Source organism: Suncus etruscus, chromosome 15 (assembly GCF_024139225.1).
Source record: "Suncus etruscus isolate mSunEtr1 chromosome 15, mSunEtr1.pri.cur, whole genome shotgun sequence".
Taxonomy (NCBI): Eukaryota; Metazoa; Chordata; class Mammalia; order Eulipotyphla; family Soricidae; genus Suncus; species Suncus etruscus.
The window spans coordinates 30,746,235-30,763,406 of NC_064862.1; the positions used below are offsets into that span (position 1 = coordinate 30,746,235).

A 17,172-nucleotide genomic window follows, 5' to 3' on the forward strand; every position below is an offset into this window, starting at 1 on the left:
GCACTGTCATGATTCTTTCTTAACCTTTTACAGATTACAAAATGTACATTCGAACATTGAAAAGAAAATAAGAAAGAGACCCCACTTGTCTTTCCCACCACACTGGACATCATCAAGCTGGCACAGTCCATTTCTAGGCTAAAACGAACAGGTCAAACATAGTTACAGGTGCTGTACTATTGAGACAGAATTAAGACACAAGTAGCCTGTGAAGAAAAAAAAAAAAAAAAAAACCCGACATTTTCTAGTCCTCTGAATTGCCAATAAACAAACATCCCTCAGCCCTGGTCTGAGTAGTGTTGGGATAATAATAGGGTTAGAATAAAGATTGCTCTATTTGATCAGTCTTGGTACAAAATGTTCAGTTTTCCAACAAACACCATGAGTCTTAAAATCAAATAGCAACTTTTTTTTTCCTCCAGATGGCGCCGGGATTAGGGTTAGAACAATGAACCAACGTAAACACACAGTAGGGCTACACACAGCATCTTTGCAAAAAAATTTTTTTGATATGGTTTGCACTGTTTTTCTTAGAACATGGCACTATTCATGAAGGAGCTGGAACATTTCTCCTTGAGTCCCTTCCTAAGACAGGGGTGCAGAGGAGTTGTGGGGGCCAGGAGCTGCCTTTAATATCTCTCAGTATTTCTCAGGGAAGGCTGCATGAAAGAAAGATCTCTCTGGCTTTTCTTTGCTTCCAACCCAACAGACTGGAAAACCAACTCTGGAGACTACAAGAGGCGTCTTGAGGGTTTCACAAACCCCTAGCATGGGTATCTCTCAGAACCATTGGCCCAACCCCTCAATGATCCACAGCTCTCTGCCCCTTTATATATGTACCAAGGACATAATTTTCTAGAATATTACACACACAGAGAGACACACACATGCCCCAGTCCCCGTGGGTTGGAATGAGGGAATGCTGGCAAGGATTTATAAGGACTCCTGTGATGAAGGAGGTGCCTGCAATGGGGCCAGAGATGCTTCCTTGTCTCCTCCCTAGAATTTGAGGGATCAGTTGTGTGTTTCCATGAGTGTTGGTGTTTCTGCTATCACGCCACCTTCACGCATCACCAACATTTGGGCAGAGAGACAAGAAAACTCTTTCCACCCAGCCCAGACACTTGTTCTGTTCTGAAGGTGACTCTGGTTAAGGGCAGGCATGTCCTTGCAGCCTCTTTGGGGGGTTCGGCTGCTCCAGTATCCCAGATGTAACATGGCTCACCCTTCCTGACCAGGCCTTGGCACCTTTTCACCCTCCCTGTCAGCTCCCTTTCTCCCAGAATGGTCATCCTCTACCAGCTTGCAAATGGACAGGGTTCTCCCTGGACTAAGTGATGGATGTTGCTTCCAGGACCATCAGTAACTGGTTCTTTCAGTGCCCGAAGAGCATGGAGGAAAGACCATATTTTATTATTCCCTCCTTCCCCACCTCTCTTCTCCCCAGTTCTTTACTATAACCCTTCAGAACACCCAAACTTCTCATCTTCTCTGGAGGCATACGAGGGGTGCAGTTCTAGAAAGCAGGGTTGTTTCTTTCTCCTTTCGCAGCCATCCAAGGGGAAAAGGGAGGCTATGAGGGAGCCAAGGCTGCAGGGGAGAACTTGGGAGAAGCGGGGAGAAATCAGAAGAGAGGATGCAGGCTGGCTGAGGTGCAAATCCTGCTCTGTCTGTGCGTCATCCCAACCCAAGCAAATCCAAGAAGAAATGTGCCATTGGAGTGAGGACACACGCTGTGTACACCAAGGCGAGGGAAATCCGGACACACATGCAGTTCGCTGCAACCAGTTGGGAGCATGACACGCCCTAAGGTGGTTCTCCTGGGGGTTGGGGACTTGCGGGTCCTCTTACCCCGATGTCCTTCACCCCTTCCCACAAGGAGGCTGGGACATGGGTGCACCATGTCCCTGCCATGCCGACGTCAATTTTAAATATAATAAATACAGCGAAGAAAACAGTAACTGGTCAAGGACGAGTCTGAAGACAAGACATCTGACCCTTGGGGGTCTCCATCAGGTGCCAGCGACATAGTCTCCGCCGAGAAGTTCTGGAAGTCCTGGGGGACCCTGGGAGGACCCTCGAAGCAGCTCATCTTAGATGGACACTTCATATTCTCTGGTTTCCTAAGAGAGCAAAGGAGAGATGCTCATTGGACCCCTCAGTGGAAGCAATGTGCTATTGGGAGTCTAGTCTAGGGTGGTCCTTTCAGGGTGGTAACATTGGCCACTGGCACAGAGAACCCCCCTCCCTGCCCCATAAAACTGGAGGGTGAGTTTGGAGTAGGGGGAGGCACCCAGGAGTGCAAAGCAAACAACTCACCCCTGTCTCGTAAATGGGGTTGTCAAATTCGGTTTCCACGGTGATCTGGCTGTAGGGGTGCGAGTACATCAGGGGCAGCCTCAGGTTGGAATAGTAGCGACATCTGGAGCAGAGACAAGGTGGGGGGGCAGGGAAGGGAAGAGAGTGACTTGAAGAACTGGAGAGGCTCAATCCTGAGCCTGCTGTGGGCAGCATGGGGGGGGGGATAAGCAGTCGAATGTGCGTGTCCACTACAGTAGTGCGAGTGTTCTGGGCATCTACTATGCATCACATGTCCTCAGTGTAGTCCTCCCTGACCACCCCTTTCTTTTTTGGTTTTTGGGTCACACCCAGCAGTGCTCAGGGGTTATTCCTGGCTCCAGACTCAGAAATTGCTCCTGGCAGGCACGGGGGACCATATGGGACACCGGGATTCGAACCGATGACCTCCTGCATGAAAGGCAAACATCTTACCTCCATGCTATCTCTCTGGCCCCTGACCACCCCTTTCAAAGTGGCTCCTCCGTCGTCCTCACAGCCAGTCCCTTTCTCCATCCACTGTGCTCATTGGGAAGTTTTATAATGAAGACACTGTTGGATCTACCTCAATTAGGCCAATGCTTCTCTGCTTGAACCTCCTCTCCCAGACAAGTTGAGGCAAGACCCCCACCACTTGTCATTTTTCTTGGGGCCTGTTTTACTGACAACCGCCCTCCCCCATTTAACAGGCAAACACAGCCTTTACCTTGGCTCTTTTTTTTTTTACTCTCCTTTTCCTTGCTTCCTAATGCTCAATAGTCTTATTTGTTTGTTTTTCACTACACCTAGCAGTGCTCAGGGGTTATTTCCAACTCTGCTCTCAGAAATTACTCCTGGAAGTGCTCAGGGCATGATATGGGATGCCAGGGATTAAACCTAGGTTAATCATATGCAAGACAAATGCCCTACCCACTCTATTATTTTTCTAGCCCCAACTTTTCCGGAGTCGATATTCCCTCATTAAAACCTAGGTCCCAGGAGGGCAAAATATTTCCTTCACCTTTGTCAACAGTGATATTCCTAGAGTGCAGAAAGTGTGATAGGTGCTTAGTAACAGAATGACTTTGTAGCTCACTGGGGCACCTTCCTGACCTCATTCCTCTCTCTCAATGTTAAGGACAGTCTCATGAAAGGACTTGGAGTTGAACACATGAATGAGTGCTGGGGCTCTCTGTGTCTCCCCTGCCTGTGAGCAATGGGGGGGGGGGTGAGATCAGGTCTCTAAAGGGTGGCTGTTTGCTGGATGAGTAAGATAGACTCTCATTCCCACTGTCTCCATCATGAACAGATGAGCAACCCGAGCACTGAAAGGCTGCCAGACACAAATTGACACTACAGGATGTGTGGTTGGCCTCCAGCTAACCCTGACTCTGACTGCGGAGTGGACTCCGAGTGTCCTTGAAAAGGTGTGACCCTGCTTTGAAACTAGTGTGCTTATAAATTCCTGCTTCTGTGCTCAGCTGCCTAAAGACTACTGATGTCCAGTCCCCTGTCAGATATTCTATAAAACTGAGCTCTCGCCTTTGCTCTGGGCCCAGACTGGAAGAGTTCAAGACTGGGTCCATGACCAGGTGTGAAGAAATGCTGCTTCTAGAGAGAGCTTTGAGAGCGAGCATGTGATTTTTTTTGGTCTGACTGGCTCAAAATCCCATAGCATGCTCATACCCAAGCACGGAGCATTATTCTATGCCCAAGATATACGTCCATTCCAGAGCAGGGTGGAACCCGTAGTATTCCTACCTCACATCAAATGTCACTGTCCACTTTCTGGGAAGACCCCCGGGCTCAGAGAGGGAGTTGGGGAACTGGTAGGCATGCTCCCTGCCCTCTTTACCCCTGCCCCCCTCATACCTGGTGATGTAGATATAGGCTCCTCCCAGCAGCAAGGACACAATGAGGACCGGGAGGAAGATGGCCAGCGCCATGTTTCCGCCTTCCAGAGACGTCTCTGCTGCCGCTTCTGCTACTGAACACACAAGCCATGACTCCCTCAGCTCTCACACGCTTCACCCTCCCCAATCCCTGGAGACTGAGCTTCTGGGAGCCCTGTCTTCTCGGCCCTGCACCCTATTTCAGAGTGGGGTGTCCAGAGCCACCCCAGAAAGAGGAGACAGACTTCAGCCAACATGGTGCCTGCACTTAGCAACCAACATCAGCCCTGGCCTTGGAGGGCAGGGTAGGGGTAGAAAAGGCATCTCCTGGGTTGCCAGGAGCACCCCAGTGTCAACTCCATCACAGGGTGACCATTTTGAGGGAAGGGAGACAGCAAGGCAGGCTCAGAACCCAAGTTTAGGAGGAGACATGTGGCAGAGAGGTGCTGGGTGATAGCTGCATAGACATATTCCCAGCATGGAGATAAGAATTGGACTGTGAAGTGGAGACTCTGGGGTCCAGCATGCTGCTTGAGTGATCCTGTTGGGTGGCCAGATGTAGATTTTATTTCTGGTCACATCCAGCACTGCTCAGGGCTTACTCCTGGCTCTGCACTCAGGAATAACAACAACAACAACTTCTTCTTCTTCTTCTTCTTCTTCTTCTTCTTCTTCTTCTTCTTCTTCTTCTTCTTCTTCTTCTTCTTCTTCTTCTTCTTCTCTTCTTCTTCTTCTTCTTCTTCTTCTTTTCTTCTTCTTCTTCTTCTTCTTCTTCTTCTTCTTCTTCTTCTTCTTCTTCTTCTTCTTCTTCTTCTCTTCTTCTTCTTCTTCTTTTCTTCTTCTTTTCTTTCCTCTTCTTCTTCTTCTTTTTTCTTCTCTTCTTCCTTCTCTTCTTTTCTTCTTCTTCTTCTTCTTCCTCCTCCTCCTCCTCCTCCTCCTCCTTCTTCTTCCTTCTTCTTCTTCTTCTTCTTCCTCCTCCTCTTCCTCTTCCTCTTCTTCATCTTCTTCTTCCTCTTCCTCTTCTTCTTCTTCCTCCTCCTCTTCCTCTTCTTCTTCTTCTTCATTTTTTTTTGTTTTTGGGTCACACCTGGCAGCGCTCAGGGGTTACTCCTGGCAGGCTCAGGGGCCCATATGGGATGCCAGGATTCAAACCAGTGTCCTTCTGCATGCAAGGCAAATGCACTACCTCCACGCTATCTCTCTGGACCTAAGAATAACTTCTTGTGGTGTTTGGGTTGATGGCTGGAATGCCAATAAATGAATTACTGGGGATTGAACTCGTGTTGGCTGCATGCAAGGCAAGTGACCTACCCTCTGTAGTATCTCATTCCAGTCCCTATGTAGAGGAATTTTTTTCTTTTTATTGCCACATACAGAGATGTTTAGGGATTACTCCTGGCTGTACATCCAGAAATTACTCCTGGCAGACTTAGGGGACCATATGGGATGCCAGGGACCAAACCCTATATGTGGGTTTTTAAGGAAGAAGTTTAGGGAAGCTGGGATGCTTCCTTGGGGAAGCTGGTGGCCCCTTCCCAGAGCTGGGTCAGAAAGACCCTCCAAGAGAGAACTCTGAGGAACATCTTAGATAGTTCATGGGCAGAGATGCCATTTGATATTATGGAGGTACATCCTTGAGGTGCCTGCCTGGACCCTTCCACTGTTTTTAGAAGTTGCAAGAATGCCACAGCTGCTGTGGGCAGGGAGGGAATGTCCCCAGCACCTCTCAAAGAAGAATCTACATCTTCCCCATATACCTGCTTCCAGCTCACCTCTGCTCCTCACCCTGGCTGCGTAGAATGGAGCTGTCTGGGTACCTGCATCTAAGACATCACTTGTATCCCCCCAGGATGATGGGAAAAGCCCAGATATTGATGAGAAGTCCTGAGTATCCCCACCTCTGAGACATTCTCATGGCTCAGTAGTTGGCAGAAAGTAGAGAAAGGGGGTGAGAATAGGGACTGACACTCCCCACTGTCTTCCCAGCGAGCACTGGCTCTATCTGAGCAAATTGAGCATAATTTTTCATCATATTTGACAAAGGTCAAAGGTGGCCTGAGAATAAGCATGATTGTCCAGCCCAGAGTATATGAGGGAAGCGTATGAATGTCCACAAGGTACATTGGTTCCAGCGGGGCCAGAGAGATAGCACAGAGGTAGGGCGTTTGCCTTGCACATAGCTAATTTGAACAGAGGTGGTTCGAATCCCAACATCCCATATGGTCCCCAGTATCTTCCAGGAGTGACTTCTGACTGCAGAGCCAGGAGTAACCCCTGAGTGCCACCAGGTGTGACCCACAACAAAACAACAAAACAAAGCATTGGTTCCAGTAATAGGAGTTGATAGTCTGATGGACTGAACCAAGATGAGATGAAACCATGAACACATGTGGATACCAGGTGTGCATATGTGTGTACCTACATAAGCCAAACTGGATTTGGAGTCTCAGAGAAGTTAAATGTTTCAAGGGGAAGAGTTAGCTAACACAAAACAAAATCTTAGGGCGCAATTAGTATCAGCTTCACCACCCTCAGCCTCTCTCGAGGATTCTGAATCAAAGAAAAGAGCAGGGTGGGGTTCATTGGAAAAGAGAACAGCAGCAAGAAATTGCTCCAAAACCAGTCAGCACATAAACCCTTGGGTTCTCCCTCTTTCTTGTCATCAGCAGAACTGGTGTCCTTCATGCCAAGTCAGGACTTTAAGTCCATCTAATCATGTCTCTTTACTGTGCTCGTTGGTTTGAAATAACTTCCTCAGCTGCTCGACAAGGATTTTTTTTTCCTTAAAGCACTTGGATGACGCTGTTTCAAGACCTGCCCTTGTTTTCTGCAATTAGCTTGATGGATTAGATTTTTTTTCATTACAGAAAGAACTCACCTTCTAAAGCATGTTCAAAGCTGTCTTGATTAACTGAAAGAAATCAGAAATACGGGTCAGTGTCAAGTGAATTCACTTGGTTGGTATGAAATGAAGCAAAGAGAGAGGGAGAGGAAGAGAGAGAGAGAAAGAAAGAGAGAGAACAACAGAAACGGAGAGTCAGAGAGACAGAGACAGAGTGAAACAGCATGAAATGAAGTAGAAGAAAAAACAAAGCTTATACCACACTTTATTGAAGTATGTGCCTTTTTTTTGGGGGGGGGTTACACCCAACTGTTCTCAGGAATTACTCCAAGTTCTGCACTCAGAAGTCACTTCTGGCTTGGGGGACCATATGGGATGTCGGTAATTGAACTCAGGTTTGTCCTGGGTGAGCTGTGTGCAAGGCAAACACCCTGCTTCTGTGCTATCTCCCTGGAGTTAGTGCTTTTTTTGATCTATCTGGGTCTTTCAGAATTAGGGAAATGTCTGTACACATTCACTTCCCAAATTCCCAGGAGAAGGGAGACAAATAGAAAAGAGTCAAGAACAGCAAGACTCAGTGAAGACTGATGGACTGGTCATGTGTCAAGAGCCAGCTGGGAATGCCCTGTCCATCTGCTCATATAAGGCTCATCAACCTTGAATTGACATTTATAGTATTATCATGAGCTGCACACTTTGAGGGCACAGATAAGTGGGCTCAAATAATCTGGGCGTGGGGCCAGGAAGGTGGCGCTAGAGGTAAGGTGTCTGCCTTGCAAGCGCTAGCCAAGGAAGGACCGCGGTTAGATCCCCCCCGGCGTCCCATATGGTCCCCCCAAGCCAGGGGCGATTTCTGAGCGCATAGCCAGGAGTAACCCCTGAGCGTCAAATGGGTGTGGCCCAAAAACAAAAAAAAATCTGGGCGTGTCCTAACTTAATTTCCATGAAGAGTTGAACTTAATTTCCATGAGCTTGAACCATCGTTCCCTGCCTTGCCCCCTTTACAGGTGGGGCTTGTCTTCCAGTTCAATGGGTGTGCGTGTGTGTGTGTGTGTGTGCTATAACTTTAGCCACCGGGGGCACACACAAGCCTGGTGGCATAGGTCTTGCCCAGAATCTTTGGAGAGCGGAGATGAGCATCTGGGGAGAAGTCACAGGATGGGGGTGAGAGATGTTCCTTATCCTTGAGAGCTTCTTAATGTGAAAAGGGATGTGGGAGGTGGGAAACTGTGAGGTAGCCCCCCCCCAAATTCCTGTTTGTCTAACCTCTTCTTTTGAGATGGTAATCCCAACTGGATGATCAGACCTGCCCATACCTGGGATGGGGCCGGCTGTTTTAAATAAAGAATAAAAAAAACTCTGGTTGGGGAAAGCTAGAAGAGAGAAGCAAAAGGCAGAGAGAAAGGGGCAGCAAAAAGCTTAGCAGAGAAAGAAGTGAGGAAAAGCACATGGTGGACAGGACTATAAAATAAAAGCAAGCTGACTCTGATGGAACTTTGACTACTTGTGAATCATTTCTCCGACACTACTCTGCTTCATCAAACCCACTGGCCTGAGAGGTTAGAAACATGGTGCTTTGGGGCTGAGCAATAGCACAGCTGTAAGGCATTTGCCTTGCACGTGACCAACACAGGATGGACCCCAGTTCAAATCCTGGCATCCCATATGATCTCCTGTGCCTGCCAGGAGCGACTTCTGAGCATAGAGCTAGGAGTAAGCCCTGAGTGCCACCGGTGGAAAAAATAAAAAAAAGAAACACAGTGCCTGGGGCAGTCTCACCCAACATGTGGATCTTTATATTTTATATTTTTAATCAATAGGAAACGTTTAAGTTGTATTGAGGCAGAGTCCTTGGGTGAGAAAAGGAAGACAAAAGGAAGGTAACCTGAGAGGCACCACCATGTCTAACTTACCAGCATAATGAAGTTATGGAGATGTCATGAAATGCATATAATGGAGCTATCAAGAAATGCATATGATAATGAGGTTCTGGAGATGTCACAAAATGCTCCCCACCCTTACCTTTGCAGACAGGTAGTGGCCCGTTCCAGTGGGACGGTTGGCCCAGAATGCAGCGGATGGTCACTTCGCCCATGAGTTCGAAGCCTTCATAGCACATGAAGGTGAGGGACTCGCCGGGCAGGTAAAGGCGCTTGTACAGGATCTGGTACCCATTTTCAGGCAGCCCAGGGTTGTCACAGGCCAGGGATTCCTCAGCTGAAATGTGATCCAAAATATGCCCCCATGAGGTCAGGCACATTTATAAGAATAAATGTTTAAAATTGAATCACTGTGTGATACACGAAGTTGTTCAAGATTTTCTATTATACAATGTTCCAACACCCATCCCTTCATCATGCACAGTTCCTGCCACCTATGTCTCCAGTTTCTTCCCAGGTAGCCCACCTACCACATAGGGGTCATCTACCTCCACAGCAGACATTCCCCCCCCCTCTCGCACTCTTCCTTTTAGGAACTGTGGTTTGTAATACCGTTACTGAAGAAATTTTATGCATATTATTCTACCTCCTTTCAGCACTCAGTTCTTGTCCAGAGTGATCATATCCAAGTATAGTCACAGTGTTCCCTTCTCTGTCCTAACTGCATTCCCCTGTTCTTTGTAACAAACTTTCTACCATGGATTGATCCTCCTGGTCCTCATCTCTATTGTCTTTGGATATTAATACCATACTATGTTTTCTCTTTATATCCTGCAAATGAGTGTTTTCATTCTATGTCTTTTCCTCTCCTGACTAATTTCACTCAGTGCAATACTCTCCATGCCTATCCATATATAAGCAAATTTCAGGACTTCATTTTTCCTAATAGCTGCATAGTATTCCATTGTGTAGTTGTACCACAGTTTCTTTATCCATTCAACTGTTCTTGGACACTTGGGTTGTTTCCAGAGCTATAGTAAGTAGTGTTTCAGTAAAAATAGAGTGCCAAAAGCTTTTCTGCATTGTATTTTGGGCTACTAGGGTTTATTCCCAGGAGCAGTATTGGTGGGTTGAATGGAAGCTCAATTTCTAGGTTTTTTTGAGGAATATCTATATGCTTTTCCAAAAAGACTGGACCAGTATATATCCCACCAGCAGTGAATGAGAGTCCCTTTCTCCTACATCTTTGCCAGCACTGGTTGTTCTTATTCTTTTTCGATGTGGTCATGAACATCTTTAGGGGATGCTGTACCACTCTGCAGCCCCACCTTATGTGGGACTGTTTCCCCTCATGCCTCCCCCCTCTAACCATGAGTTACCCTGGGGCCTGCTCCTATTAATTCAGGTTTTTGTTCCATTCTGTTGCTTCTTTGCTGTGTGCCCTCCAGTCAGATCAACACCCTCTTTGGGCCAACTTGTCCTCCTATGAGATGGAACTAATAACAAGGTCCACCACACAGATGTGGAATCATCAATAAGCATTGAAGTCCTTATGGTGTTCTTGGCTTGCTGGCAGTGATGCTCAATGATGCCATATTCTTCCTGCTCTCACCCTATACTTCACTTGCTTACCCAGGACTAGTCTTATATTCCAATACTCATTTTTCCCTCCTCCAGGAAGCCTTCTTTGATGCCTACTGCCCCCAATTCACCATTGAATTTAGGGCCTTGGCTTTGCAGTTCTCTTTCCAACCCAGCACTTCAGCACTGCAAACACAGTAATGCTGTTCATGAGTTATTTAAGGACTAGTTCCCCTCATAGGAGAGGATCCTAGAAAGGCAGGCTTGAAGCTCAGGGCCAAACATGTGATAAAGACCACCAGAAATTGGCCCAACACACAGGGTGGACTTTATGACCAAGCACTGGCCACAGAAGACTGGGGGCGTGAGCACATAGAGATGCTCAGAATTTATCCTAGCTTTGCACCCAGGAATCACTCCTGACAGTGCTTGGAGAATCTCACATAGGCTGTGTATAAACAAGTGGCCCCCCCCAGGATACTGTTTCTCCAGCCCGGGAAATGGTGTTTCTGAACTCCAGGGAAATTCTCTCTTTAGACTTTCCAAGGATCCTCCACATCTTGATCCACAGCGAAGATATCAATCTCCACTCCCATCTGCAGAGTACAAGGATTCCAAGTGTTGAGCCTAAAATCCTAAAACATTTTATCTATCTATCTATCTATCTATCTATCTATCTATCTATCTATCTATCTATCATCTATCTAGTTTTGGGGCCACACTTGGTGAGGCTCAGAGGTTACTTCTGGCTATTGCTCAGAAATCGCTCCTGGCAGGCTCAGGGGACCATATGGGATGCTGGGGATCTAACCTAGATCCATCCCAGATCAGCCTCATGCAAGGCAAATGCCCTGCTGCTGTGTTATCTTTTTGGCCCCATTGTCTTTTATTATTATTATTATTATTATTATTATTATTATTATTATTATTATTATTGGTTTTGGACAACACCCTGTGACACTCAAGGGTTACTCCTGGCAATACTCTCAGAAATCGCTCCTGGCTCGGGAGACCATATGGGACGTCAGAGATTGAACCAAGATTCATCCTGGATTGGCCATGTGCAAGGCAAAGAAATGTCCTACTGCTATGCTATCACTCTGGTCCCTTTTATTTTTAAATATTATTTTAAAGATCAGTCCATGATGTAGGGGACAGACACAGAGCTCAAAGGGCTGAGTGCATACGTGGGGAGTGGGAGACCTGGTGTGATCCAGCACCCTATGGTACCCTGGTGTCATTGGGAGAGACCCCTCCAAGCACAGGTCTGGGCTCAGTTCCCAGCATGGCATCATCCCCCTCAAGCACTGCTTGAAGCAACCCTTAAGTTGTGATCTACAACATCTAAGAACAAACCCAACAACAACTTATCTGGGAGTGTAAAGCCACGTGGGCACCACCAGTGATATTTATAATAAAACCCTGGAACATAGTGTCCAATGCAGAGAAGTTTATGAGCTACAGGTTTCTAGAATCAAATGAGAAAAAATAAAACAAAACCCCCTAATTTCCCCCCCTCCCCAGTTCCACAGACCTTTATTATTTGCCTCTGTTCAGGAGCTGGAAGAACCCCAGAAAGAAAATTTCTCTTCCCAGAATGTTCTTGGGGAGAGGGACAGTGGCCAGACCTCTGAAGCCCATGTACTAACCAGGGGAGAAACTGTTCCTCCTCGTCATGGGAAGTGGCCAGGGCAAGTTTGCAGAGAGAAGCCCAAATTCCTTTGCCCTCCAGAGAGGGGCTGCACGGGAACTGAGATTCAGGGAAATTCTGGTCTCCTTCCACCCAGTGTTTCCCTCATTTTCTGCATGGACTCAGAGTGTCCTTGCAGTGTACTACATTGGCCGGCAGGGGGCAATGGTGACCCAGCTTCCCTGGAATTTCCAATCAGAAAATGACCTATGAATGAGAACAGCAAATATTTATTGAGCCCTCTTTCTGTGCCAGGCATGGCCCTCAGCCCTGGATATGTTATAATGAACAAGACAGATGCGATTCTGCCTTAGCAGTCCAGCATTCCACAAATATTTTCTAGAGCTGTCAGTGCTAGGCCAGGGCACAAGTCCGAGGCTGGAGAGACAGAAGGTAAAAAATCTCAGGCCTGACTCTAGAGGAAAATGCTGATGGATGGAGGGTCCATGGAGATGTAGACACTGGGGGAGGCTTCCCAATGTTTCCTACTTGGCCAGCACTAAAATCATAGGGATCATTGGGGTGGAGAGAAAGTACAATGGGTAGGGTGCTTGCCTTACACTTATCAGTCCCAGGTTCAATCCCCGGCAACACGTGTGGTCCCCAGAATCAGTGGTAGAGCACATATATGAGTGAGACCCTAGGTTCAATGCCTGGCACCCCACCCTGAAATGAGTCAATTGATTTAGAAACTAGCCAACCTTGTGAGGGGTGTGTGTGTGTGTGTGTGTGTGTGTGTGTGTGTGTGTGTGTGTGTGTTTTCTTCACACATGCTCACTGCCTGATGAACATTAAGAGTATGTTTGCATTTGTGCCCATGTCCAGAGATTACTCCTGGAGGTGCTTACGGATTCATATGTGGTACTGGGGTCAAACCAACAAGTTTGCCACATGCAAGGCAAGTAGCTTGACCTGATATGCTTTCTGTTGCTTAATCTTCAGTATTTTCAAGGAAGGTTTCCTGGTCAGCTTCTTGAGTCTGGGTCTTTGCAGCTTCTAAGCACCTTTCTGGTACCTTCTGGCTCCAAATTTCTCTGGAAGCTCTTGAGGTTCCATTTTTATGGGGGTTACTTCTGGTGAGCCTAGATCAACTGGGTTGGACGGACCATTACCTAGGCTGAGATCTGGCTCTGTTCAGCCTAGCAGAATTGGGAGTCTCAGAGGTCACAATAGGTTGTTGGGGTGGGAACAGGTTGTATCCATGCCTCAGTCTCGCCTGTTTTGGGGCTCCTGAAATTAGAGGCAGCTCTTTCATTTCTGCCTCCAACACCACATGTTTTTTTTTTTTTTTTTTTTTTTTTCAGGGTCTGCGTCTCTGGGTGGACTGAAATTCCTTCCTCTTTTTTCCAAATTCTCTATATAGTTCAATCACTCCTACTATCACCATACCCCGCCCCCCATCCCTGAGTTCAGTGTTATCTGCCAACTTCCCATATTCAAATGCAGTGCATGGTTCTGGCCAGCGGGAGGCACTCAACATGTTCTTTTGCAAAACAATTCCATCTGAAACAGGAGCCCACCAGTGGTACTTTGCTCCCCAGATCAGAGCCCGGTAGGGAATGTGGGTTGTAGAATAATATAATAAAAGGCCCTTTGGATGGAGCTGGATGGTGATGAATGGAGGGGCACAACGTGTCTCCAACCCCCACCAGCAGGTGGGTCTGCAAGGAGAGCGGCAGGTAGAAAACTCACAGGCAGGCTTCAAGGTATATCATCTTTATTCCAGGCCCTGGCCAACATGTGTGGCCTATATCATAACCATTTATGCTGGATTCCTATTCAACCCTGCATTGTACTTTGTCCCTCAGAGATCTCCTCCTGCTCCTTTCTCCAACCTCCATCCATGTAAATCCCCCTTTTGCCCCTGAGGCCAAACCTTTTGTAACCTCCCCAAGACCCCTCCCAAAAATGGAAGGGTCTTTCTTTTTCTTTTTCTTTTTTTTTGTTTTTGGGCCACACCTGGCGGTGCTCAGGCGTTACTTCTGGCTGTCTGCTCAGAAATAGCTCCTGGCAGGCACGGGGGGGGGGGGGGGACCATATGGGACACCGGGATTCGAACCAACCACCTTTGGTCCTGGATTGGCTGCTTGCAAGGCAAACGCCCCTGTGCTATCTCTCCGGGCCCGGAAGGGTCTTTCTTGTAGGTAAGGTTACATGAAGAATGGAGGGATGGGGCTACAGTGGGTGATTGAGAAGAGGTCAGAGTCCAGCTGGGCTGAGATGCCCTGTCAGGTAGATCTGCGCCTGCCAGGAGTGCAGGGCACGTGGAGGAGAGGGGTCGGACTTTAAGCATAGCCCTAAATCTGTTCCTTGGTACTGCCCAGAAGCATGTGGCTTCATCATGTCTTCTTCTGAATTTGTTTCCTTCACAATGCTCACTGCCTGATAGAACATAAGAGTATGTTTGCATTGTGCCCATGTCCAGATAATGCACGTATTCGAATCTGTTCAACAAAGTGCTTTCACATTCAGGATGTGCTGACTGTGCAGTTCTATCTTCCCTGGGCTACAGTTTCTTTAGCGCATTGTGTACATCTAACATCCACACACATGTATACACACGTGCACACAGACACACAGATACAGACACAGAAACAGACATAGAAACACACACACACACACACACACACACACACACACACAAGCATGCGCTTGAGGTCTTTACCTCAAGCCTGTTATCATCAGTTATGGATCAGTTACCGGGGTTCTATTTCCTGCTGAGATCCCCCTTTCCTTCTCCATTTCTAGGATTCTGGAGAATCCTCAAGGTGGATGTGATAGTCACACACCGCCCCCTTTTCCTGATCGGAGGCATTTGCTTTTTGATGTTGTCCTATGTGACCCATGTGGCCCTAGGCCCCATGTGTGAGAGTCCAATTCATGCAATCACTGCAAGACTCAGGAGCCTTTCCCTTGTAAAGCTCCTGGTTCCAGGCCTGCTGCTCAATCTTCAATCCACTGCTGATTCCTTTTTGTTTGCTCATTTTTGTTTTCGTGTCACATCCACCAATGCTTACTTCTGGCTCTGCTCTTAGGGATCACTCCTGGTGGTGCTCAAAGTGATCTGGCATGCCAGGGATTGAACCCTGTGCAGAGTTGGTCCTGTGTTGGATAAATGCCCTCTCTGCTGTGTATTATTATTGCTCAAGCCAGTGATGGCTGATTCTGGTGTCTGAAGTTAAAGGAAAATGTTCTAGGGAAATTCTTCAGGAGATGAAAATCCGGCAGCACCAGAGGAAATATTTGTAGACTATAAATCTCAAAAAGAGTTTTCAGAATACAAAAGGAAATTCTCTATGGCAATGGTCCCCCAATACAATAATCCAATTAAAGAACAAAGAACTGGAATAGATGTTTCTCCAAAGACATGCAAATGGCCAACCCTGTGTACCTGCAATGAAAGGTGTGAAATGTGAGCCCAAGGCCTTTTCTCTCCCCTGTTCCCTCATCGGGTTACGTCACCCCCCAACCAGAGCTCACTGGGGCAAGGAGGACTCAGAGCAGAGGGGACTCTGGGTGGGGTCAGAGGGAACTCCGGGTGGGGATGTGAGGGAAATTGAAGAAAACTGGGGAGTGAAACTAGCTGATAAGCATCAGAGAGAGGGAAAAAAAGACAGTGAAAGATTTACGATCACAACAAGAGGTGAAAACAAGGTGGAGAAGATTTATGGTTTGTTAGTTTAGTGTAGGACCTCTTGTTCTTCAAAGCCACATCAGCCTAATTGCAATTTAGCTTGTGTAAACCAGCTTGCTTGTTTGCTTCTGCTTTTGAAGCCGTAAAGAATGAAGTGGACCCTTTGTTCACAGCTACCTGAATAAATTCCTTCTTCTTGCAGCCACTTTGGCTGCGAGGTGGATTTTTTACTTTCCATAATAGAGGCAGAGGGAACTCAGGTGTGTTGGCCAAACAGCTTAGCCACATGGAGTGTCTGGAGGTGCCGAGGAAGATGAAGAATGAGGGATTTGCTCCCAATCAGCTTCCTTTAAGATATTTGCTCCAAAAAACCAAATGTCTTTTTTTCATTTTTTAATTTTTGATTCTGGGGACACACCCAACAATGTTCAGAGCTGACTCCTGGCTCAGTGCTCAGTCATCACTCTTGGTGTGACTTGGGGGACTGAAGCCACCGCCTGCCTGGGACAAAGAGAGAGACTATCTTTTTTATTCTTCCTGGAGTCTGAGGCCTGCTGCCACCCCTGGGTTTCTGAGACAGAGGAAGGGAGAGGTGGAAATTCACAGATGTTGGGGTTCCTGGGAGGTCCTGGTATATAAAAGAGGAAGAGGAAAGATAGATAGATAGATAGATAGATAGATAGATAGATAGATAGATAGATAGATATAAAGCATTCAGCATCTTTGATTTTTTTTCTCTGGCATCCCAAGGACCAGTAGGAGCTACTCTGGTTACTATCCTGCTCCAAGTTTTTCTTTTATACCTAGCACAACAAAAGATTGTGTCTAGGAGGAGTGTTCAGGGGCCTTGTCCAGGTTCAACTGTCATTACAATGGGAGTACCCAAGAGAGCGTGTCCAAGTCCAAGTGTTATATATCAACAGGGGACCCTATAAGTATTTGGGATTCACCCCAGATACGCTGCATGCAAGGTAAGAGCCATGACTAACCCTTGTACTATATCTCTGGCCTTGGGAGTCTGGATTTTACAAACTGTAGTCACATGTTCACGGCAAGGTCAGTCATTCTGCTGCAGGCCAAGTGACCACACCACACCCTCCACCAAACTCTCCTCACTGCTCCCAGGTCCTGTTCCCATCCAGCACCTTTTCACTCCTTCCCCAACCCTTGCTTGGTAACTTCAGTTTCAGAATCATTGTTTGTTATCACTGGAAACTCCATAGCTGTATTTGTTTTGAGGGATAGGAGACACATCTGGAAGAGCTCAGGGCTTACTCTTGGTTTTTGGGCCACACCCAGCGGTGCTCAGGGGTTTGAGACACCGGGATTTGAACCAA

General features: G+C 47.1%; 1 protein-coding gene across 3 annotated transcripts in view; it reads right to left on the bottom strand.

Moving 5' to 3' along the window:
• Positions 1-1,360: 1,360 nt before the first annotated feature.
• Positions 1,361-17,172, bottom strand: part of SEZ6L (seizure related 6 homolog like) — a 164,917-nt gene continuing 149,105 nt past the window's right edge. Inside the window, exons 13-17 of one of the 3 annotated variants that reach the window (XM_049788773.1) lie at positions 9,073-9,267; positions 7,087-7,119; positions 4,189-4,297; positions 2,320-2,422; positions 1,361-2,123 (exon numbers count right to left, since the gene is read on the bottom strand). In XM_049788773.1, the coding sequence (XP_049644730.1) occupies positions 2,094-2,123; positions 2,320-2,422; positions 4,189-4,297; positions 7,087-7,119; positions 9,073-9,267 (470 nt within the window). In that variant the 3' untranslated portion in view covers positions 1,361-2,093. Of the gene's footprint in view, positions 2,124-2,319; positions 2,423-4,188; positions 4,304-7,086; positions 7,120-9,072; positions 9,268-17,172 lie in introns of all 3 variants that reach the window. The other 2 variants (XM_049788772.1, XM_049788771.1) reach the window with 2 other exon arrangements.